This window comes from Strongylocentrotus purpuratus, unplaced genomic scaffold (genome assembly GCF_000002235.5).
Source record: "Strongylocentrotus purpuratus isolate Spur 01 unplaced genomic scaffold, Spur_5.0 spur5_scaffold_2, whole genome shotgun sequence".
NCBI classification, from domain to species: Eukaryota; Metazoa; Echinodermata; class Echinoidea; order Camarodonta; family Strongylocentrotidae; genus Strongylocentrotus; species Strongylocentrotus purpuratus.
The window spans coordinates 5,420,803-5,446,678 of NW_022145605.1; the positions used below are offsets into that span (position 1 = coordinate 5,420,803).

Genomic DNA, 25,876 nt, shown 5'->3' on the forward strand with positions numbered 1-25,876 from the left:
TCTCTCCTCTCTCCCCTTATAATATTACCAATATCTGTATCCTTTTTCCCACAAACTTCTTCTAGGTCTCTCTCTCTCTCTCTCTCTCTCTCTCTCTCTCTCTCTCTTAATGTTAGCCCCTCATAATGGCTTAGTAACTTGAACCACGATATGCATCCTTGTTACCATGGCAACCAGCACCATTTCCATCCAATCTGTTTCTATTTTTAGGATGCAGGATGAGAAATATATATCTTTTAAATGACAAATTATGTATATAGCCATATGGACACCTTATATAATCTGTTTGGAGCCCAATGGGCAGTAACCCATATGCTTTTGATAATGGTGAGTTTATGCTCTTTTGGTGCTGTTGAAGGCTATAAATTTATATTCTGAACTGCATCTCGCGTAATCGTAATAGGTCACCAATATTCCTTTGAAATGTGTGCTAATTTCATAACATGCGTTTCAACAGGATATCCATTAACTTTGAGTTACGATGGTTTAATACTACATGGCCCTAGCCCGCAGCAGATAATGATTCTAAAGATTGGTTTACTGGTCTTTTTACTGATTTTCATATTATTTTACTGATTATTGGTATAAAGATATCATGATTTTTGAATTATTTCTGAGTTACTAATATTATGGCAACTTGTACTTACGGTAAGGCCTATTTTTGTGTGTATTATTTTCACAAGGTATGTGTCATAGAAGGACCATAAATGTCAAAGCTTTATCTAGAGACAAACTTTAAAAGTATGTGCAAACAAAGTATATTTCAAAGTTATATTCCTTGTCTATTTAATTTGAAGTGTTTATTATCGATATACTTGCAGAGCCAAATATCATTAAGTATTTATTTATCTTTTGTAGCACAAGTGCATCCATTCAGTGGAATGCCCCTTTGTGTGTATTATAAGAGAACATATTATCTTGCTGTAAATAGTAAAATAGAAATAGAGTTCTGTGTAAACAAGTGGAGTTCAAAATCTAAGATTGTAAATAGCATCATTAACTTGAAAGTACTATTGGTGTATAGAGTTCTAAGTGATTTGCTTAAGCTGTTGTATGTACATATATGTTATAAAGAAAGTGGAATTATTAGAAAAGGATTAATTTATCAAAGTTACCGGTACACAGATTTTCGAGTCACGCTGTGTACCTACATGTAAGTTTAATCTCTTGTGTATTGAGTCAAGACATATATGAATCTTTAGCATGATTTTGTATCATAGGCAAAGCTTAAGTCTATATTATGTATGTCTCATGCTTATGAGTGGAGTGGATATTCTGTGTATATCTGTATAAAAACAAATAATGAGTACATAAGAGTTGGATGATGAATTTATTTTTAGATACAAGGAACTCACTATCTCGTGTTATTGATGAGGGTTCTATGAAAACATAATTTCATGAAAAATTATGTTTAAGGATGCACAGTTTACAAGTTTCCTTATTTATTTATTTATTAATGCTAAAATAAGTATAAAAATCCCACATGAAATATGCACCATATCAGCATGTAAGTTTCAAATTTAATAACAAATTACAAGAACTTTTTCTTTCTTTCAGTCGCATGTACTGTTGCATTTCAGGAAGGGGCATTCATTTCAGTATTAAGCCCCCCCCCCCCTAAAAAAAAAAAAATGAGAGGAAATAAAACTCACAATGACATATGTGTGGCTCAAAACCAATGAAATAAAATGAAATAAAATGAAATGAAGTTTAATCACGATTCAGGAATGTTGTCATCAGACTACAACCAATAAACATTTTTATTAATATCACCTTCTCATCTGATGTGAATACCATTAATATATATATGTGTAAGATAGTGTATCGTGACATCACCTTTTGTTCATAATTAAGTTTTATTCCATTTATTTATATGATATCAATAAAGAAGTAAATTATTTTGTCGACACTGTGCAAAGAAAATGTTACACTTTAGTATGAATGTATTATCTAAACTGTTGTTAAAATTGAATTTGAAATGGTACTCATATAAATGTTTTGTTGAGACAAATATTTTTGTTTGTTAACAAAGTAATTAATCATTGTGAATTCCTGTCAGACAGCGTGTTAATAGTATGGATGATGCTCGCACCATATTGAACATAAGCACATTGTTCAATCGGTCTCCAAATGATTAATTTCACTTTTTCCCATCTTTAAGTAGTAAAGGAGAAGCAAATGATAATAATTTCATCTTCGACATCATCTTTCTCCTCTCCCCCCCCCCCCCCCCCCCTCACACTTTTTTTCCTTCTGAATTTGTCCCCTCTCTGAAATAAGGCTTCAATAAAGCCAAATAATGGTGAGTACATGTATATATGTACACAGGTCTGATTATAAGGGGTGTGAAGGCAGGGGGGAGGTGCATGAAAATATTTCCTGCCCCCTCCTTCCCCATGCACTTTAAACACAAAAATCTCGTCATTTTGTTTTAAAGAGAATAGGAGGTTTTTTGCAAAGAAAATATCAGGAATGAGAAGGAAAAAAATGTGCAAATCAAGCAAAAGGTTACTTACTGGTAACAAAAAAGGACGGGGAAGTCATTTCACCCCCTTCCCCCTTCCCCCTCCCTTGATTGATGAATTGCCATAGCAACAGCTGTAGCCATACTCCATTAATCAATGGGTATCAGACAGCTTGTATTATTAGCTAGGAAAGGTCCCGTTTGTCATGACTGATTGTTTTCACGCCCTTTGGCGCTAATGGAAAATTGGTAAGATGGAATTATTCATCGATATGTGGAGAACCTGTGTACTCAAAAACAGGCTTACATCACTAAATTTTGTAGGTTTGCAATGATTACTCAATTCTATTCTTATCTAGCCAGTTTCCTGTTTTTAACCTTTCTGCCCTACTTCTACAAAAGGAAGCCACTTTTACGTGAAATTATAAAATTCTTACAATTCAGAGATGAATTATTGGAGACCATCTATTCCCGAAAGATTAAAAAAACTTACATCACCAAATTGTGTAGGTTTGTGATTATTATTTCAATTGCTGCACTACAAATGTTTGAATATCCATTGTATTCTTATCCCTCCAGCATCAGGTTTTCAACATTTATGCCCTACTTCAGGAAATTAAGAAATATGATATCTGTGTAAGATGATCAGTTTGTAAACCAATTTACAAATTCACCTATGGCTAAGAAAACTAAAATGACATTTTCTCAGAGAAGCCTGTCTATGTTGAACACTAAAAGAATGCATCAAGTTGTTGGATATATTTTGGGTGTTTTCTAATGACATATATGAAATTTACTGTATTTGGATGGTTGCTTCTGTTTGTAAAGAATAAAATACTAAGAAGTGTAGGATTTTATTCTAAAGAAGTATAGAAATCAAGTCCTTATGTGGCATATCTGTTCTGCCCATATTTTGTGAATATGTAATCAAGTCTTGATGCGATATCTTTCATGTGCTGTAATGATGCAACAACTTTCACTTCTCAAAATAACAGAAAGGGCGTAAAAATAATTAGTTCAATGTGTAGAACTATCATTAATTGGTTTTCTCTGAAAGTTGGGTGTTGCTTGGCTTCAGTTCAACTGGAATAAATTAGTTTTATTCTCTTTAAACTTGTATCTACTCCAAGAAAAAGGAGCTCATTTATATTCAGTTCATCTCCCAACATGGCTTTCTTAATCGCAGCCCGACAGATTTTGAAGCTTAAGCGATACATTGAGCTATTTCGATGCTCTTCCCAATTAATAATTTATTCCATGTTACATACTTCCACAGACACAGCCATGCACACAATCAGAATACCGGATTCATATTTTTGAGGAATGTACATAATTGTCTTGATATAATCAATTTGGTATCTAAAACTACCCATAGTACGTGTGTACAACAGAGCCTGTCTCCATTGTAAACAGTCATGTAGTGTATATGATTTCAGAATGAAAATGAAGACTTTATCGTCCATTATATGTTTGAAATGGACTGTGAATTTGTGCAATACTATTAAAATCCATTTGTGTGGACAAAAAAAAATGAAGGTCCTGTTTGTTTTTGTATCTACTTGACTTGTACTTTTTTCTAATGTTCCATAAGTATGATATTGTGATGAGCATGTGGAAAGTACATTTTATGATGAGGATTTAAGGTGGAATTCTGTTTGAAGGAAGATTTTGCAATTACACAGGAATCGACCTTAAGTAGAAAAATCAGAGAAATAAATGGAAGGAGGAGAAAGTAAAAAAAAATGTAAGTTGTTGTGATCACTAATAACAGGAAGCCTGCCATTGGCAAACACTGTTGTGACCTTCTTATATTCATATATTGTTTTGTCTGATTTTCTAAAAAATTCCATATTACACATGTATGTTTCTCTGATTTTCTTGTTCTATCCTGCTAATTCTGAATACTTGTATCAGAGGGAATATGTCCATTTAAAAAAGTATTACAAATTAAATAAGGAAAACAGAAAATATCCAACTACAAAAAAAAAAAAATGATACCCGACACAGTGTCTCTGTTTGATAGAAAAATTACATCTTTTTCTTTATTTTCATGTGTGTATTACATACACATAATATAGATACTGTACAAGATAATCTTACACTCTGTAATCATCATGCAGCAATGTACATATCAGTCTGGAATGAGACTACTTCATTCTTATAACAAATCCTTGAATAGAGAATAGCTCTTCACATATGTATTCTCACTTGACCTTAAATGTATGGATGCTTCCCTAGATTACTTATGATGAAATATTACATTAATTTCTTTGAACAAGTTAATTGGATTCGAATTGACAGGATGCAAGCTGGGTACATAGTCAAGCTTACCTCAGACAGTCTTTCAGACTCCCAAATACAACTATAATCAAAGAGATAATAATTGTCTAAATGGTTTATAACTCAGTAAAGGCTTGAATTATTATGCACATTAATTCCCAGTGCTGGACAACTCTATTATCTATCATCACAATTGTAGATTGTATTTAAATAAGGAAATATGGCAACTATTTTGAGCGAGCTTGGGAAATGTGGTACAGCAAATAAAACAATGGATTAATAAGATGTTAGGATCAACAATGTTGTTATTAAAATCAAAGACTTTGATTTTATACTGAAAGAGAAACTACATTATAAAAAACATCTCTTGGAAATAAAATGTATATAACATTTAGGTAAAAAAAAAAGTAATGTAAGACTATTTTTATAAGTATATATTCTGTTTATTCTTTCTTTACAAACTGCAGCAAGCACTCAGTAACCCTGTTAATATTCTCTTTCTTCATTAAACCTCCTACACAATCCAATTCTATTTCTTCCAATTTACACAAAAAAGTATGGAAGGTAATAAGTAGTGATTTCCTATGATTATCATCGTGATGAAGTAATAAGAAAATGAAAACAACTTTGTTGAATTTTACAGAGCATGATTTACCTCCTACAAGATTTAAAAATAACCATCTTTTCAGGAAGAGATTTACAAATAATGAATTTTAAATGAGGAAACATTAAATTCAGTAATTTAACGAAAATCTGACACCTAGAAACTTTAAAATGTTACTGAAATCCAGTTTATGAGTGAAGATATTCAGAGTAAATTGTGTCATTAAATTTTCAATAGCATTTGAGAAATGAAGAATTGTAGATTACGTATAGTTGTATTAGGAAAAGCAAATTGAATGAAATATATGAGTGGCAAACCAGTTCCGAATGAATTCTAAATATTCTATATTATTCATAAAAGGGACAATAATAATCCACCTTACAGAATCAAATTTAAGATTGTATATAGCACATTTACCCAATATGAAACCGTACAGAATTTCTTTTTAATACGCAGCCTATAATGCCTATTATTTGGTCTCCTTCACATTAAATTAACATGTAAGGTCCTTAACTCATTCGCAACAATGGTTCTCAAAATATGATCATGCAGGACGCTCTTCAAAAAGGCAATCCAGCTGTTAATAGATCTTTTTTTTTCTCCAAACATCATATGTCTATGAAATTGTACTAGAAGTGGGATTATTTTACATATCTTCACAGGAAAACATCCCAACTATTAAACAAAAAATACTTAAATTTGGCATCATGAGAATGATCCATGATTTTCCAAACATGATCATTGAGACTTCTGTTTGCCCTGCATATTACAGATAACTCCAAAATCATTGTTTTCAGCTCAACAAGAGGATTAATATTTTTTTTTTAAGAATCTAAATAAATAAAACCCATTTGTGTCACCACTCATTTAGTTTTGACTTGAATAAACCTTTCAGATTTTGTCCCCAACATCTAGACAGAACATTTTGTTGTTTTAAAAGATTGATATTTTGAATAAGTGTGCAATTTGCAGCATAACAAGGAAATCATGGACTATATCACCCATTACACAAAAAAGGATCTATATGCTTCCCAATTTCTGTTCAACTTTCTAGAATTCAGGAATAATATGTGTGATCAAGTGTGTACTAGCTGTCCTCATTCTTAGCTAACCCTTATGCGCAACACGCTTTTTTCCAAACATCTATACACTTGTGTAAACATCTTTCGGCAGTACTAAAATGGTGATCTAGTTACAGAACGTCCACGCATTTAAAATGTATTAATCCTAACAAGCTGTATTATACCACACAATACATTCAATTTTCCTTCTTGTTAGAGAATATTTGCTCTAAATGATTCATTGTGTATCTTGCTCGCATTTAAGAGAGGTAGGTAAATGGCATTACATCATTACCTGTTAAATTTTCAAAAATAAATTCAATTCTAGCAAAACTTCATAAACGTAATGATAAGCCATAAGATTAGTTTTTACTTAAAGTGCATAACAACTCATTAATCTTTTCTTTGGCAAAATTGTGAAGATTTCAAGCATTGTCCGGCATACTAACTTCTTTTTACTTTTACATCATCTTATCATCAAAATACCACACTTCCAGTAATTTGTTAGTATTATACAAGACACAATTTAGAGAAGGTCAATATGGAACTTTAAGGGAAACCATCTTTCATCATAAGTTGATTTGGATAAATGAAAGCATATAAGAGTAAAAGATTGAAATTCGAAAAGAAAGTTCAACAAATGAGTTTGAATGTACGAGACTCTTAAACAAGTCCATTTGTCATGCTATTGTGAGGTAATACACATGTACTATAAAATGAGGTTCATGGGAACACCTGTGTAAATGGAACAAATTTGGGATTGTGACATTGCTTTTCCCCAGGAATATTACACAAAAAAGGTCAAAAAGGTATGAACAGAAAAATGTCAAAACATGAATTCAATTTCATTCCAATTCACCCTGTTCGACAATAGTTTAACTATTGCATTAGTTTGTAAAGTAAAGTGAAATACAAGTAATCTGAAACTATATTATGCCTTGGGACAGGCTCGAAAATATATTATAAAAATCCATTAGTATTAACATGTTCTCAAATACAAAAACCTACTCAGTTATAAAATTGAGAACAATTATATTTCTAGCCAACAAAATAACAGAAAGATATGGGAGAGTTATCCTACATTTCATAATCCTGACATCACAGATTTACCTCATTGAAATTCCCATGCCAGGGATCTAAAGCTTCGCAATTTCATAATTATTTATGGATTTCTCTTAGCTGTTTCCCTAGGTATACTCTGTTGTAACTCAAAACAATTAGCTATCAGGGTTGAATCTTCCTCTCATGATGAAAATACATATATCTATGAACTTGAAACCAAACTTCAGTCACATTTTTATTACAAAATCATGATTACAAGTAAGAAATTGGAGTTCCATTTTTCCTTTTACCTTTTTTTTTTTTTGGTTTGGGCATATTCATTATGTTTCTCCTGACTATCCCATTGCAATGCCTTATCAATAAAATTGTTTAGATATTTCAACATTTGGATGAAGTGTGCAATGAAACCAATAAATAACACAATAATAGAATGAACTATTTCATATCAATAGTTTGAATGAGGCAGATACTCTTCTAGACTTGTAAGGCATGTGGAAGGTCAACTTTCACAGTGGTATACCATATGTCTATGTACAGGTTAAAAATGGCCGTTTGTTTTACATTGTCACAGAAAGTGTATAGCCTTAATGCAAACAAACGCTAGTCGTAGAAAAGGGTATAAGATTAACATAGACAAAGGTGGGTGGTGTGGGCAGGATGGGTAATCCTCTAAAATCATCTCTGCTAAACAAAACTATATACCATATGTCAAAATTGCAATTAATTGCAATCTACATCAAGGGATTTATTATCATGAGCATACCTTAGCATATCCTTTACCACTAGCCAGGTCAATGTATCTCTCTGATACAGATGCGTCACATAATGCGATCTTCAAAAAAGAATCATGGTAATAATTATTCATAAGATTCAAACTGGAAATTAAACATATTTGAATTTAATTCATGATCATACTATCCAACATAACTCATGCCTGTAACCACGTGCCCAGTAACTGAACCCTTAGTAATACAAGACTTTCCACATGCTTTCTCAGGCCTCATTCAGATATGACCCAGCAAAACCCAAGCGTTTTCTTTTCAAGATGACATTAAGTGTAATACGTGTCATATATCTGTATCTTATAACACGGAGCTCAGTGGACATGGCACAAGACCGTTGTTGCGCGCAGTAACTATTCATTTACGCTTACACCAAGAAAAAAAACTTAGTGGTGTCTGTGTGCGGTTACCCTATCATATCTGAACGAGCCTTTATAGTTCCAATGTCTGCTTTCAATCTCCCTCTGGCACCATTTTCTTTTAACCCATGAGATGGTGTGCATAATCAGTATAGTTTGACAGTACCTGGAAAATCTATGGTTACACAGAGTTGATACCAACAGTGAGAGTGATTTAAAAAAGGGAAATCTGAAAATTCCTCCGCAAAAAAAAAAATAATACAAAGTACACTAATTTTGCCCCCACACCATCCAAGAAATTCCTAGAGAGGCTAATAGGAAAACAAAGTAGTAAACAAATCAGATACCAAGAACATGTGTTACATAGTGAGTTTACATAGTTTGAAAGGGCCATTGTGTAACAAACAATAGGGGATGATTCTAAGAGGGCAGCAGAAATTAGTTTGAGTACTGTTTATTTTATTTTATTTTAGCTCTTGCTCTAGTAGACAATTAGATGCATGTCATTATAATTCATACCCATTTAAATTGTCTATTGAGAGCCAGAAACCCTGTCTTAATGGCATGACCTTAAACCTTTTTGGCTTGGAGTAGATCAAATGACATTTACCATATCAAAGAAGGAAAAAATGTGTGTAAAAAATAAGAAGGATCAGAGAGCACCTTAACATAAGGAAATGTTCAGGTATTTTTATTAAATAATAAATTGGACCATGAAGTCTTTTTTAGTTGATGCATACTCTAGCGAGTGTTACTCTTTCTGTCCCTGACTAATTTGAATAAACTCTTGACAAGATGAAAGATATGAATTTCAAGAAGCTAATAAGAATTGAAAGTCTCAAGTTGAATTTCATCTACACAGTGCATTATGATCACAAGGCATTCAATCGTTTCTGGCAAATTAATTCTCACACACAAATAAGTGTTTCATTCACACAATAGAATGGAGCCATACTCCACTGACCAATTTACATGCCATTTACACATTTATATATCCACTATGTACAGAATTTTTTTTAAATATATATATATATCTCTATTGTATGAAAGTATTCTTACATATCTACATTTGCATCAACAGTATTTGTAGGAGAACCAAACCATATTAAATAAGAATGTGCAGAGATTTTGCACCCCATCATAACATTTATGGACCATGAAAGGACTCTGGAAGCATAAAAATAAAATGACATGATATTTCATGTAAATCAGATTTTCAGAAATGTCCTAATATGACAAAGATAGTGATGATAGTTATAGTTAAACAGAACAATATACTAATAAAAAAAGCCCACAGAGAGTCATTAAGATGAATGCCTTTGTGTTTTGAACTTGATGAAAAATCAGGTGAAAAGTGGACTGCTTGGAAACTTGAATTAAATTAGGAACTTTGGGATCAATGTAAGCTACTTTTTTTCTGGTGAAACCTTTCCCTTTGTTTGACCCCTTCGTTAATAAACAATATAAATATCAACATGTCAAACATTACATCTTTTCTGCTTGTAAACGCAGAATATGTTTTAGACTCTGGAAAGTGTTTGATAATTTAGTTAACGATTTGTTTTCAATTTACCAGGAATCTTCCTACAATGGCCAATATTTGAAAATATTTGAAAAAATGGGGAAAAAACTAAAACAGTACCACTTTGAAAATACATTGCAATTGAATAAGGTGAAAATATCATCAGTGTTAATTATTACATCTTTGAACTATTAAGCATAACATAAAATAATATTAGTTACTGCCTTGTTTGAGTAGAGGCTTACACAAACTCAACACATTGCTAATTTGGAGTGGATTTACAAGAAAGAATTAGATGCATGATAATAAAATAATTGTGTGTGTGTGTAACTCTGCATTGCAAGCTCAGGCCTTTCAAAAAATTCATGTAAAGCATCCCACTTATAATCAAAATCTTGGACAAACATCTTGTCATCTGGACATGCTGCAAGTCTGTGACAGCATGAGCTTCCCAAACAAAGACTTAACCATGCAGCAAGCTCACAGTGTGTAGCTATCAGCAAATTGTATCTTTCACTGAAGTCTCACCAACTCACAACAACTACAGTCATAAGGCAGTTTACATGTATACACCAGAGACACTTTCCCATATATAGGCGCTATAATTTGACGACCACAGACTGCTGGCTACTCCTGTTATTGACCGTTGACGTGGAATGTCCATTGTTGGCAATGACCTGCGTATTGGCCAGAGTGGCCATTGTCTCTGCAATCTTAGAGGTTGTAATCTGGATTTCAGTCTTACCGTTAAGGCTTTTGCCATGTTTGCTCCTTGACCCCTTGCCCCCAGATGAACCAGAGGCCGAGGATTTGGATTTTTTACTCGCAGGGGCTGCTGCGGACATTGCGTTTTTGACAGCAGGGGCTGCACTTATTGGGGTTGATGACACAGTTGTGAAGGAACCATGATTGACAGCTGATAGGTTTGTTGAGAGCAGAGTTCCTGGAGAAGCAAGACTACCGATGCTCAGGGCACTTGGAAACTGTGCAGGGGGCATTTGTTTAGGGAGCGCTTGTGCCAGAGCTAATAGATTGGCTGAATCAATGGGTTGCGTGGACGGATGGACAAGAGGTTGTGACGCTGCAAAGGATGGGCTAACCTGTGTAGAGGTGGCTAGTTGTATGTGAGATGGTCTGGTGGCTGCGAAGGATCCAAGGAAGGGCTGGGGTAACATGGAGTGAGGCAGGCCAATGTAGCTAGATGGGTGAAAGAGAAGAGAAGCCCCGGCATTAGCAGGAGACTGAAGGGCAATAGGAGGGATAAACTGGTTGTGTCCAGTATGGGACATGACTGGGAGAGTCTGAGTGATGACTGACGCTGTCATCAGACTTGTAGACCTTGACACTCCTGCAGTTGATGTACCCAGAACACTTGTTATGAGAGGACTAGTATCAATAGGGGTTGTGAAGGGAGAGGCAGTGATGACTGATGGAGTAGTTGGCTTGGCAGTGAATGTCACTGTGCTTGGATCAGGAACTGTTGTCCCTGATCCGTTTGATATGACAGTCCTGTGGGTGCTGGTTGTTTGAATGACTGAAGGTTGTGCAAGCAGCGAGTTGATTCCCACTGTAACTACTGGCTTGGCAGGTCCTATCACACCTTGAGTGGTTGGGTTGAATCCTAACCTGAGTGAAGGGTTGGTGTTCATGATCCGAGGAAGGAGATGATGAGGAGTCTGAAGCGGATGCTGGATGACAGGAAGCTGAGACACTGATAGCTGCCGTCTAACAGGTTGCCTGACCACTGGCTGCTTCCCTAAGAGCTGGCTAACTGTCTGCCTAGTCACACTTCCAGCCAGTGCTCCAGAGGACTGGCTGACAACAATGGGTGTCTCTATCCTTGTGACAGGTGATATCTGATTGGCAACACTATGAAGCACTGAGGATACGTTGTCTTGAGTCATTTGCATGTATGTGGTCCTTTGTGGTGGAATGGCACTGGTTCCTAAGGATGGGGCTGACCCATGCCTGGGCAGGATGGCCTCAGGGAGTTTCTGTTTCGGCCTTAACGGATCCGAACCCTGAGGGGGTTGCGCGTCTCTCATGGTGGTGAACCTCAACATGGCTTCGTTGGCCGAGCGGCTGAGACCCACCGGACGGGAGGCAGCGTGGGTGTACGGAGGGGTCTCCTTTATGGCTCCTTGAAAGCTGGCGAAGGCTTGCTGATAGGAGACTCCAGGAAGAGAGTAAGAGAGATGAGATGATGACACAGGTTGGTGAAGAGGAGACTGAGATCGGGACTGAGCACGAGATTTCCTCTCCTCTTCTTCCGCTTCTGCAAGAGTAACAGAATAAAAGCATTGAAAAATAAGACTGTGATCATATCTTCAAATTAGCAACCTCTACCAAAAAACAAAAATATCAGAAAACCTCTATACACGTCAAATCATCCAGAAAGCTTGGTATCATCATCTCCCTATTCTAAAATACTTTTTCCAGTTTAGTTTTGTAGATTTACAAAAAAGTTACCAATGTTCTTTCGACAGAGCCAAGAGAATCTATACTCTACTAGCAAGTATTGAGCAAATGTGTAGGGTTTTGTCTTGTAATGGTGACAAGCTGTAGTAAAAAACAGACACTGTATGGACATCTTTTGTTTTTGTCCCAACATCATTAAATATTGTTATAAGATCTGACTCTAAGAACAGCAAGTTCTTTCATGTTTCAACCAACACTTAGTTTCATAGAGACTTGTAAGTAGTAGCAACTGACAGAATTTGCTAACAATATGATTAAAGCCTATCAGATGTAATATTTTCATTTGTTCATATCAGTTATTTGAATGTTATTAATATGAAGTTTAAAGAAACAGAAACACTCTCATAGATTGCAAGTCAATGTAATGTGGATGCCTTTTAAACCACCCTCTAAGACCATATACACTACTGACAGAGCTTTACTGTTGCCATGCACTCCTACTAAAGGATACCACATAAAGACAAAGTAGAATCCTACCTGACGCAGTTGATGTTGATACTTGGTCATCTTCAACTTCATTCTTGATCTCATCATCCACCGTCACATCCACATCCTTATCCTCGACAACGACCAGTCTCTCCTCCTCATCGTCATCATCATCCTCTTCAATCTCCTCCTCCTCCCTGCCTGTAAGTGTTGGTAGCTTGATGGGTTTGCCGATGGTCAAGCCGTTCTTGATCTTGAGAAGGTCCAGTCTCTGCTGAGCCTCAATCTTCTGGCGTACCAGTCGGTCAAGCTCGTGTTCAAGCTCTCGCTCTTTGCGTGTCAAGACCTGAAGCAGGAAACATATCATAAATTGGATGAGCTAGAACGGGATGAAATCAACCCATAGTGCGGGTCTCTTAGTAGGGGGGGGGGGGGGGAGGGGGGTCTTAGGTCTACACATACATGTACACCTGTAACTTCTTCAGGCAAAATGACAACAAATTGTGATGATGTTGCAGATGGTGAATTGATGGGGTCGAATCTCATGGGCTTAGTCTTACAGAGTGAGAGAGATATATAAGAGGCTAAAAGAACAAATATGAACTGGAATACAATGTATATTTCAACTAACTCGATAAGATAAATAGGCAACAAATATAAGACGGGCCAAAAGACTATATACCTGGATGAACCTGAGGGCGCCCCGTAGGATGCTAAGGTTGGATGTCTTTGCCTTCTTATCCTCCATGTTAGGAACAGTATTTCTTAAGTTTTCGAAGCAATCCTTCAGATGCGCCCGTCTGGAAATGGACAAACACAGAAAGGAAAACATGTCAGAGATTAATCCAATAAAGAGAAAAGAAAAAAACTTTTTACATGCATTAAATTAATCGTATTTTCTGCCTTCAAATTGGCCACACTATTGCATGATGCATTCAAACTTTACAGTTTTTTTTAAAAGACGCTCTTCTAAAAAAAAATTAAAAAACATAACAACAACATACAAAGAAATAAACAAAGATACTAAAACATTTACAGGTGATACATTGCCTTGCATATAACTGCAAAACAGAGAAGTCCAGCATGTCCTGGCATTTAATTAGTCCATGAAAATCTCACCCTAAACCATGATGCATGTTTGCATATTGTTTCATGTTCAATAATAGTAACATTCTTCCAATCAAAATAATTTATCGATCTGAAATTTTAAATAGTAAATCATTAGATACCGGTATAATATATCTGAGATAAAATATTCAAATATTACTATTTGGTAAGAAATATCAAAGAGAAGTCCCGCATCAATTACAGCATTCTCTTTTAAAGGTAATACAAAGTTTTGGGAAATCTTGAAAATTGGGTGGATAGTGATTCTTTACAGGTTTGATATATTTGAAATTCAAATATATCAAACCTGTAAAGAATCACTATCCACCCAATTTTGAATGCCTCTGTGGATGTATTACGAGCACTAGAACATTTGGCCCCTAAAACACTTCTGCTTTAAAAAAAAAATTGAATTTAAAAATTTACCGGTGCTCCCGGTAAATTTTGATACATTTCTAAAAGCACCTACGGCCGTACAATGGTAGCTGCGACCATGAAAATCTCAGGATATAAGGTTGTGATATATAATTTCCGAATGGGAATAGCTAATCGGTCGATTTTAGTCAAGAAACATTGTTTTATAGCTTAATTAATATTTTGACCTTGAGAGGGAGCTATACAACATGAAGAGTTTATTATTTACAATTTCATCACTTTAGACTCGATTTCAACCGCGAAAATGATCACTGAATATTGTAGGATCGCATATGCTTCAAATATGTTCATTTGAACCAAATTCATGACCCCATACCAAAACTTTGTAATACCTTTAATGTTATCATGCTTGATGACATACATGTGTAAATTAAAGGTCCAGAACAAGAACCGGCAAAGATACGGTATATAACTTACCTGTTTTTCTCCAGTTTATTATGTACTTCTCTGATTCCAGCCCTGAAGAGATATAAGAGGGAAAAAAATAGTAATGCAAACTTATTTAAGTTTTAAAGTTGACATGCCTAAACAGCAGAGAGGGTATAAGAAGAGAAAGATAGAAAGACAAAGTGATATTGTGAGAGAGAAAAGAAGAATCAAGTTAAAGAGAAAGAAGAGTGAAGTTTAATTTAATAAAGAGAAAGAAGATATTTGAAATATTTATGCAATAATCAACAAAAAGAGAAAGATATAAAGACAAAATGAGATTGTAAGAGAGAAAAGGAGAGTGAAGTTAAAGAGAAAGAATATATTTGAGATATTTATGCAACAATCAGCAAAAGTTTTTAGTTTTGACATCAACAAATACAAAATCAGAAACAAAATCTTTATATGGGTCAATAAAAAATCAAAGTCTGTCAAAATTGGTTGCTTACAAAAGCAACTAAAATTTTCAGACGGTGTCATAACTGGCAATTACCATTAAATAACAATATGGAGAGAGTCTCAGATGTAAATTCAAATTATTAAATTACATAGTAAATCCATGGATAATTCTTTGAGGCATACAATGTCTTACAGGCAAATCTCGGGGGCTGCATAATTCATTTATATAAAGCCTACAGCAAATCTAACCAAGATTAGTATTCTTGTCAGATGGAAAGAGATTGACCTAATTGTTCCTGACATTTGACCGACAGTAAAAAAAAAAAAAAAATTCTTCAATTAATGTAATTTTGAGTGGTAAACTCACTCTTATAATTATGATGTGTTTTTTTAAAAGAGGACATAAATGAATGTACTTGTGGTACAAGTAGGCTTGATAAAACATTTAATGGTATGCTTTCATAAATCCTCCAAGCTGTCTAATTTTCATAACATTATTTTGTCTGGATAGATGTATATCATGGTTGTTCATTTTCTTTCAAAATTGTTCACAGGTCTACCTTTTTTATAAGAAAAGTAGTTTTGATCAAAGTGAGCGTACATGTGTACACTTCATTAAATAATATGAATCGGATATGAGGAATTGTAATATTACAATATTACAATTGTGTGTCAAAAATCATAGATACATGATTTATTTCAGTATGAAATGGCAAAGTTGTTTTAGCCCATTTGAGTACCAAAAGTGCCAATTCCATCTCAAGAAAATATTTAATATAGAAGCAAAATGTACAAAACTGTCTCATCTCAAGAAACAACTTTTGATTCCTCTGCAACCCATATTGACAGAAAATCTTTCTTCACAGGGTCATTCACAATGGTCAAAATTATTTGTAAATCTACATGTACCCTCTTCATAAACGTCTACCCTTGATGATTTTGTGCATTAATCAAGTTTATCTTTCTGTGTAGTGACATCACGGATATCTCCAATTCCGTTTAACTGCCAGTCAAAACTGGACGGTTTTCGGTTAAACAATTTAAAAAAAAAAATGATTGACTAGCATTAGCAAATAGGTAATAGACCTATTTTATTTTATTTTATTTTATTTTATTTTATTTTTTATTTTTTAATTTGTGTTTTAACTGGAAAATCAAAAGAAATCACATTATCAACAAATAATGTACATAATTAGAAACAAAATCACTGAACAAAAAAAAACAGAGACTTCTCAACTTCTCAATCTACAATCTTGCAATTGATTGTTATCATGTAGAATACATGTACAGTGTAGATCGTTGCTCTGCAATTCAGTCAGGGCTGACCTATGATGACTATAATGTCGACCAAACTTGTTTTTGTTCAGTGATTTTGTTTCTAATTTATGTACATTTGTTGATAATGTGATTTCTTGTGATTTTCCTATAAAACAAAAAATTATTATGAAAAATAAAATTATTTTTAAAAAATATTTATAAAAAACAGGAAAATAAAACCGTCCAATTGAAAACGGATAGTGCCATGGACTGTCGAGTACCGGACATTTAAATGTTTGACTACAGGATCAAGTTCACATGCTTCGCAAGATGAATACCATGAGTAAGCAAGATGGTGCAACTGACAACTCAAAAAGGGAGTTTTTGTGGTAAAATAATATGAGACAAGAGTTCGTTGGTGGCTAGAAATATATTAAGATTAGCCAACAAAATCAACCATGGCCCTGTGAAAGCTCAGTTAAACTGAGTTACTTCATAAAATGTATTTATTAACCATAAATCTGGTAATTGACAGCTGTAAAAAAAATCAGACTGACGAAACATGCACATAGCTTTGATATGACTCATATTCATTTTTATCAGTGTACCATAAACAATTTTGAAAAATCTGTTGCTCAATCATCCATGATAGTAAAGTAAACAATGGGGGGGGGGAATAAATTTCAAAGTCACAGAATATGTAACATTATGCAACATAATTGACCATACTTTACATATGCACTACATATAAAAAAAACTCTCCCTCCGTTTGATGTCTAAGTTCCTTAGTTTGAATTGCATTATATCCTTGAATTACAAAATGAACTTTATACAAACAACTTAATAGCATGCCCTTGATTATCGAGAAGTGTCGACTGTCGTGAATCCTGTGTAAATCTTAAAACGTAGAGGACGGATATGCCATACTGTATGGCTAACATTTGTGCAAGGTCAATGTCCACTCTACAATGAGAAGCTACTAGAAGCTACCTTCCGTAATCATGACAGACAGGATGTGAACGAATCACTGAATAGGATTCATTCAGCATCCTCCTGTCCTGCACCGCACGTCTTGTGTCCCAACGTTGACATATTGCGACATTAGCGGACGAAGCACCTAGGGTCTTGGGTGACTTCGGTGAGACAAGGATTATTAATAGGTACATTGTGTAGGTGCATGCAGCTAACGAACAGAAGTTCCATCATCAGAGAGAATAGATCTTGACAGGAAATGTGACTTCCTCTGATTATTCACTGCAACCACAAACCTGCATACTACCGGGAATTGCACCATTAGGCTAGGCCAAGCCCGATTCATGCACCAAGTCCAGTTTGTTTCTGTTCGCATACATGTAGCTTTTCTCATTTTGTTTGTATTATATATATATTTTTTTTTTTTTTTTTTTATTTTTTTTTTTTTTGGGGGGGGTCATATTTGAAATAGATGTATATGCATTGTATATAAACCTACAGTGTACATATTAACTGACAGGAAATGTACTAATTTGGGTTTTCTTACAGGAATTGCAAAGTACATGTATGATATGATCAGATCATTGTACATGTATCTGAACTTTCTCCAGTGTAGAAACCTTCTCAATTAACACAAAAAACATTGCCACTTTTCATTAACACACAAAAAATGAAGAAAAGAGCCAGCTTAAACAATGGTACATATTTCCCAAGAATGAGCTACTGTACATCTGTAACTTAACATAAATCTGAGAACAACCCTGTTAATTTTGGTACGAATGAAATGAAATGGTGTGTGAAAAAACAGAGAAGTAATCGAAAACGTTACAAACCTTTTATCTTTGCCACTGCCATCATTTGCAGAATCGTTTGAGTCACTTTCCCCAGATGCCTTTGGATGACCCGGTGACTGCTTTGGTGAACCTGGTCTCTCCCCAGCAACCCACTGGTTATGACTGACGATTTGATGGACTAGTCTAGGGCTAATGTTATCATGATGACTTCCAGGGCTACTCCTCGCCCTGGGGCTAGTGACGTTGTTAAGTGTTGTGTACTTGTGTCCTTGGGATTCAGCCAGCTGGAGAAGGTCCATAGCCTGACTAGGCCCCACCACACGTGGGGAGGTTCCTGCAGATGATGCCGGTGGTGGTGATAGAAGTGGATGAGGTGGCACTGGTGGGGGATGTGTCGGTGGAGGGGCAGGAGGCTGCGTTGAGAGCACGGCGTTAGCCACGGAGGCCGCAACATAGCGTTGTGGTTGTTGGTTCTCAGCTTGCTGGTGGTGAGTCAGCGCTTGGAAATGATGCTGTTGGACATGTTGTGGCAAAAGTTGCGGGTGCTGCTGCGATGGACGAGGATGGTGTTGCTGTTGCTGTTGCTGCTGGTGAACAGGATGGTGTTGCTGCAGGTGTTGCGGGGGTATGTGAGTATAGAGGTGGTAGGACACTGGAGGGGTTGTGGCAGGATAACGTGGAGCATGCTGGATGATGGAAGAGGAGGAGGATACCGGGATGCTAGTAGCTATGGTTATGGGTGCTTGGGAGGTTGGTGGTGGTATCACATGTTGTGACGCCGGTGGTAGAAGATGCTGTGTCTCACTGTATCTTGGACCTGGAGACTTGGTCCGAGCACGTTTAGGGGGTGGTGGCGAGCCGGTCAATTGCTTCTCGAGAATAGATGGTGTGTAAGAACTGGCACCCTTTGGATCTCCATTATCAACCTCATCTTTCCCTATAAATGAAAATTAAAGGAAAAAAAGTAAATAAATATACACAAAGAACATCCTTATGGAATCATGGCTGTGTAACATCTTAGATAAAACTGGATGGTTATGGTTAACATGACTAAAAGGTCTGACATATATATTTTTTTTGTGCACAAATTGAAATTATTTGACTTTCTAAAAAAACAGATTTGCTATTAAAGAAGACAGTGTTTCTTGTCTGTCATATCCCACTTCCCTTTTGGCGTATTTTGGGGGTTAATGGTATACTTCCGTTTGAATCACAGATCAGCGATGACATTGAGTTATCATCTTGTTAAAATTTCAAAAGCAATTGTGATAAATCTGTAAAATTGAGCATGGTAATATTTTGTTGGTGGTTCCCTGTACACTGAAAACATTGAATGAACAAGACACAACAATCAAATCATATTGATTAATAATAAATAAAGGCCCTCTGATTCTTTTTTTAAATTATTATTATTCATAATTTAACAACATTTTTAATTGTACAGCATCTTCAGAAATCATTTAAATTAAAACAGGTCTACACTCAACATCTTTGTATCGTTAAGGGTCGGTTCCCAGACTAAAATAATCATATCTGATTGATACACGTCTGTAAAAACCAGAATACACACACACACACACACACACACACACACACACACATTATCCTGAAAATATTCACATGACAACAGCAAAACTTCTTTAAAAGATTTATAAAAAAAAGAAATTGTGATTCCAAAGTATAATTATTTCATGTAAAAACAAGCAATTAACATTTAGAAACCAAGTTCGATCAAACACACAAAAAACAATTAATTCCAATACTTAACTTTCCCTTTATCACTGGGATATATGCTCAAATCCTGGCTTACATGAACCATATTTATATGAATACTTTTTATCACAACTTGCGTCAATATGAGCAAATATTCCCCTTGCCTCGGCATCGACCCACAAGTCAGTGTCCACGTGCACAAGAAACACACACCACAAAGGCTACCAAGGCTATCTGCATAAATTAAGGCGCCCACGTAAATGCCTCTAGATCAATATCAATATGCACGACATTGCCCATCTCATCTCCATTTTTAATAGTAAAACAAAATGTGAAAGTTAATAATAGATAGATAAATAGATAGATAATCAAATTTATTTCATTCATAATAAAAAACATTTAGATACAATAACATATAAAATCACAAAGATATATAGTCAAAATAAATATACATTACAAAAGACAATCGTACAATAAAGGTAATCTGGACAAAATATCGGGAAAAGTGAGTTTTTATGAGAATGAGGAGACAGCTACAAAGGAAATGCCTTATTAGTGCTGCCACCTACACAAAAACTGAAAATTTGAAATTAGGATAATAATATCCAACAATTTTGCAGCAAAGGCAGGAAAAAAATCACAAGGTCGTGCAATGTGCTGTAGAATATTACTGTATGTATTCAATCATATCGCAGTTATAATATGACTCTTCGTGTTCTTATAAGTTTCAGTTAAGTTCTACAAAGCAGTTATGAGGTAAATTAATAATGACCTTTGTTTAATGTTACATTTATTTCCACAAATTAATTTATAATTAACAGTACTTTATAATTTACAGTATTCATCCCCACTTTATTCCAAAAATGTTTCATGAATGTGAACTCACTACCAAAGCAATGTATGTGCTCAAGACTTTCCAAACGAAAAATAAAACAAATATTTCGTGAAATATGATTATCTGTAAGATTCAGTGTCTTTTTTGTTAAGTGTGCAACATTTTTTAAAGGTATAGTACTTTAACAACAAGAAATTTAAATTCTTAAATTGAATTCAATGTCAGCCACAACTTATTCTGCTGGTTTTTTTTTTTTTTAATGGGGGGGGGGGTAGATCTAGGCTCAACTGGACCATTTATCTAATTTACTTTTCTTTTTCAAATACTTTTTCTTTGGAAAGGAAAACTTTGAATCTACAATTGACTTGAGAAATCCTAAATGAATTTTACAACTGGGTGGCACAATGGTAATTTGTTTGATTGGATTGTACATTTAAATGGGAGGTCACTACCTGCAGAGCATGTGTATGTGATTACCTAGCATTAGCAAATAGGTTATTAATACTTTTCAAAACAGCAGATTTTAACTTATTTGAATTTTCTACTCTTGATAAATCTCCTAATAAATTCTTCTGTCACTCTCTGATTTATTGATGAAAGTTGTACATGTAAATGCGAAGACCCTAGTCAAGATATTGGCAGAATTGCAGAAGGTTTTTTTTTAAAGTAGATATTCATTGATTTTAAAAACTAACTTCATTTCATTATTGCAAAGTTGAAACTTTGATTCGACAAGGTTATCAAAATTCAATGCTTGGAAACATTCGAAGTAATGATTATTATAAATTATAAAACGCTTAAATACAGCCCGGCATAGCACCTGAAGAGCTCTCTGAACGCTGCTGAGATGTGTGAGATCACAGTATGGACATGACGACGATGACTGACGATGTCCCATGACATCTCACAGATTTCCAGTGCCTGTGTTTTCATCTTCTCTTGGGTTCTTTCTCTTACTTCACTACCGTCAGGCTAAATGTATAATCTTTTGCCTCTCTCTAAGCCCCACACATGGTTTTATTTTGATGACAAATGCAGCGATACAAAAATAAAGGAATCTGTCGCTTGTAAACAAAATGAGACGCCGGTAATACCGGCGTCTTATTTTGTTTACAAGCGACAGATTCCTGTTCGGCGTTTCAAGAGGGAACAAATGCCATCCTTAATATCATTCAGGGGGTTTCAATTCGAAAGTCTGGTTTCTTTGATTGTTACTTAACCCCTATCCTGTGTATTTACAAGCAAAAGATTTTAGTTATCGGAATCAGGTCATTATCCCCTTTTGAATGGTTAGACATGCCATCACATTTATATACACTAAACTCATAATTTTACAAATAAAAGCTTTGCAATTATGCTCATTCTTTATGGGATGTCGTCTGCTTAGGCAGTATTGGTCCATATAGTGACGTCATTAAAACATCGTTATTTTTCCGGCGAATCTCTCGTATATCCCAGCTGCAATGCAGGTAGTTGTATTTGTATTTTTTATAAACCACCCAATATGTAGTTGACCTAAAGCTTGTACGATGGCCATCTGTTAGCTAACCAGTTTCAAGTCACACATTAGTTGACATATTTGTGATTTTCTTTGAATTTCACCTTTAATGGATATTTCTCAAGACTTGGGTCTATATCATACATGTATGTACAGACTACAATGTACATTACCAGACGTTGTTCCGTTAGTCTGTTACTGTGTTACACTTCTAGAAGAAATGTTTCAGAATCTGATTTGAACCCTAAATCATATGCAAATTGATCACATTGAAAAATAACGACTTCCACAAATGAAGATTCTAGATCTACACTGGTCACTGGAGCTGGAGAAGATCAATAATATTTTCTAGGCCTACACAAAATAAGAACCCACTCAAACACAAGGATGTTACAGGAGAAAATCCAGCAGTTGGAACTCATCCAAATTTCCAAACTGACCAAAGATTACCCATTCATTCCCAACAAAAGCATATTACGGCCAGTGCATACCACTCAATACCAGCCATACACACGGCACGATACAATGAATAAGACCGACGTTCTCTGACACTATTTTGTTGACCCGGGGGCGGCTAGCCGGCTAATTTGAATATGCATGATGTTACAACACTGACAAACATAACCCCGCCGCCGTCAAGCCGGGGCGTAAGGCGGCGATCATTACGGAAATCTGTCACTTCTTCATCTTGTTTTCACAAAAAATCATATGATATACAGATAACATACAGCCAAACTTGTGAAAGTATAAGCCTTGATACTAAATTTCCATATGCCTCATATGATGGTATAATGTACAACACGAAAAATGTGGGGAAAAGAGGTCCATCATACAGGATGTTCAGGAAATTTCTTTACTGAAGCCGAGGCGTGTAGTCATTTCTGCACACACATACACACATAATAATACACAACGACACCGCACACAGAGTAGTGTTCTATACACAAACAACAATACATAGACAGGTACGTCATCTATTCATATTCCCGTAGCGCATTGCAAAGGCCAACTACATGTGCATACTTACCACGTGTAAATGAATGCTCTGCTGCGGTAGCGATTGCCAGTGCTCCACCCGATTCCACATATTTAGCAGCCTCTAAGAGGGTTTCGATGTTCATGATTTTTCATGTACATATGAAAAGCACAACACAGAATAAAGCAAAGCAACTGTAATATCCTTTTAAAGATCACAACTCGTTGTTTTCCTGGGATATAACACCATATTCGAGGAGAGAATCTTTCACGTACGTCATATCTTCCCACTACGATTATAATAACATAAACTCAGGACGGGCGTATTACTAATTTACATATTATATATGAGGGGTAGAGACATATACAGATCATTTTTAGGTTACTTTAAAGCACCTTTGTGATACATAATTTCACAAATATTACATTTATAAAAATATTTTCTCCTTGATTTATTAGTATAGTATAATAATTTATATCAAAATACGAAATAGAAACCTATTTAATCTCATACACACCCTACAAATAATGGACTTTTCTATCTAATTTACATATGAAATAGAATTGACCAATCAAGATAGAAATGTCAGCTTGTTTATGCCACATGCATAATCACGTGGTGCATTACGGCTTTCCATAGCTGATTGAGATTACTCTACTCACCCCTCTGTACAATAGGTAGGAAAAAACCTATTTCATTTTATTTATTTAATATCAAAGTTTTTATTAAGTTTATCTAGTTAAAAATACTAATGAGTTATTATCATACATTTTCAATAATTTTTATTTGAAAGTAAGATTCATCAAGAAAGCAAATTGATCTATTACGAACTGAGTTGCAGAACAAATATAGTATCTTTTATAGACAGAACAGCCAATATATTTACTAGCAAACAGAATCACATGGGGGCTTATTTTTTTCTGGAGTTTAGACGAACACGTTGTTCATTTGCATATACCCGAACTCTTTGTCTTTTTCCCAGTCGTTTGATTATACATCATCGTAAATAGTAGTATTTGCATGAAATCGTACATCTGAACGGACTAATTATTTCATATTATTAATATTTTGTTGGCAGTATATAACGAAGTCAAAGTCTTCTAAGTAAAGAGATTAATAAAGTCCGTCATCAAGAGTCCCGACCTCCTCCTCTTTTTCTTCCTGAGTAGGCATACTACATTAAACCAGTAGACAATTATAATAGAAATAATAATATTCATAATAATAATGATAATAAATATGATAATAATAACAATTATAGGCAATAACAACAATAATACTAATACTAATAGTAACCCAAATGATAATGATAATGATAATATTGATAATGACTGGCTTGACTTATGCCGTCCACGCAGGCCAGGGGCCTCGTGATGGCTTCTGTATGGTGATGGTATGCCAAGTTTTTCTGTCCGCAGCCAGTCTTGATGCATCTGTCAGCCTTGGTATGGATCTTGCTTTGCAGTCCTCTGAGATGCAGTCAAGCCATCTTTTGGGTGGACGGCCTCTGGGTCGATTTCCTTCGTCGCATAATGGGGGTGACAACTGACAAGACTAGATAAGATCCGTAACACACACATCAAGAATCCCTCAACCTCGATCAAGATGCTATGGACAAAGTCTCCACTACTGAAAGACTCAAATATTTCGGCCACGTCCTAAGAATGAAACCTACAAGATACCCCAAAATTGCCGTGGAAGGAAAGGTCACAGGATATTGATAATGATAATAATAAAAATAAAAATAAAAACAAACATTTAGAAATAAAAATAACAATGGCAAACAAACAAACAAATTGGTGTCGTATAGTCAAGTCAGTAAAGTTAGTAAAATGGTTTAAACACTTGAATGGGTCAGAGATGTGAAGATTGTGGGTTCAATCCCTGGCCGACACTTACTGTCCTCAGGCAAGGCATGGCTTCTCTCTCTAACCCGGGAGCGGGCTTGTAAAATGATGCTTGGTTGGAATACTCCCCAGAGAACGGAACGTGTGCCATATCATGTGTAGAAAAGCAAGTGAACTCAATGACTGAGGTATACTGTAAAGTGCTAAGTAGACGTAAATCACTATATGAAAGTAGAAATTACTACCGTTATCATCAAATGAATAAACAAACAAAATACAATTTAACACAATAAAATAAAACAAAGGAGCAAAACAGATGAGCCTAATAAATAAGTGCCTTTCATAGGGAACAATAAAGCCACAAGGTGCATTATGTTTATCAAGTTTTCCCCAGCTGGATCTGCCAATATTGGAAATCTTGTGTGTTAACACTATAGTTTTTGTTTTCCTTTGGCTTTGTAGGGAAGATGTAGCCCCCTATTATCCCCTCCTCCCCCTTCCCCAATTAAACTAATTTTTCAAAGCATAGTTCGAAGATTATAGAAAAAACGACTTGGGAAAAGTCTAAAATCAAATTTG

At 35.2% G+C, this 25,876-nt stretch overlaps 1 protein-coding gene across 1 annotated transcript; it reads right to left on the reverse strand.

The window, feature by feature from the left end:
* Nucleotides 1-4,475: 4,475 nt before the first annotated feature.
* LOC100889261 lies at nucleotides 4,476-23,765 on the reverse strand. Its single transcript, XM_003728037.3, has 6 exons — nucleotides 23,502-23,765; nucleotides 18,468-19,365; nucleotides 14,998-15,039; nucleotides 13,721-13,838; nucleotides 13,090-13,384; nucleotides 4,476-12,409 (listed from the first exon to the last, which is right to left on the reverse strand). The coding sequence occupies exons 1-6, from the start codon at nucleotides 23,593-23,595 to the stop codon at nucleotides 10,734-10,736; spliced, it is 3,123 nt and encodes a 1,040-aa protein (XP_003728085.2). The 5' UTR covers nucleotides 23,596-23,765; the 3' UTR covers nucleotides 4,476-10,733.
* Nucleotides 23,766-25,876: the final 2,111 nt, after the last annotated feature.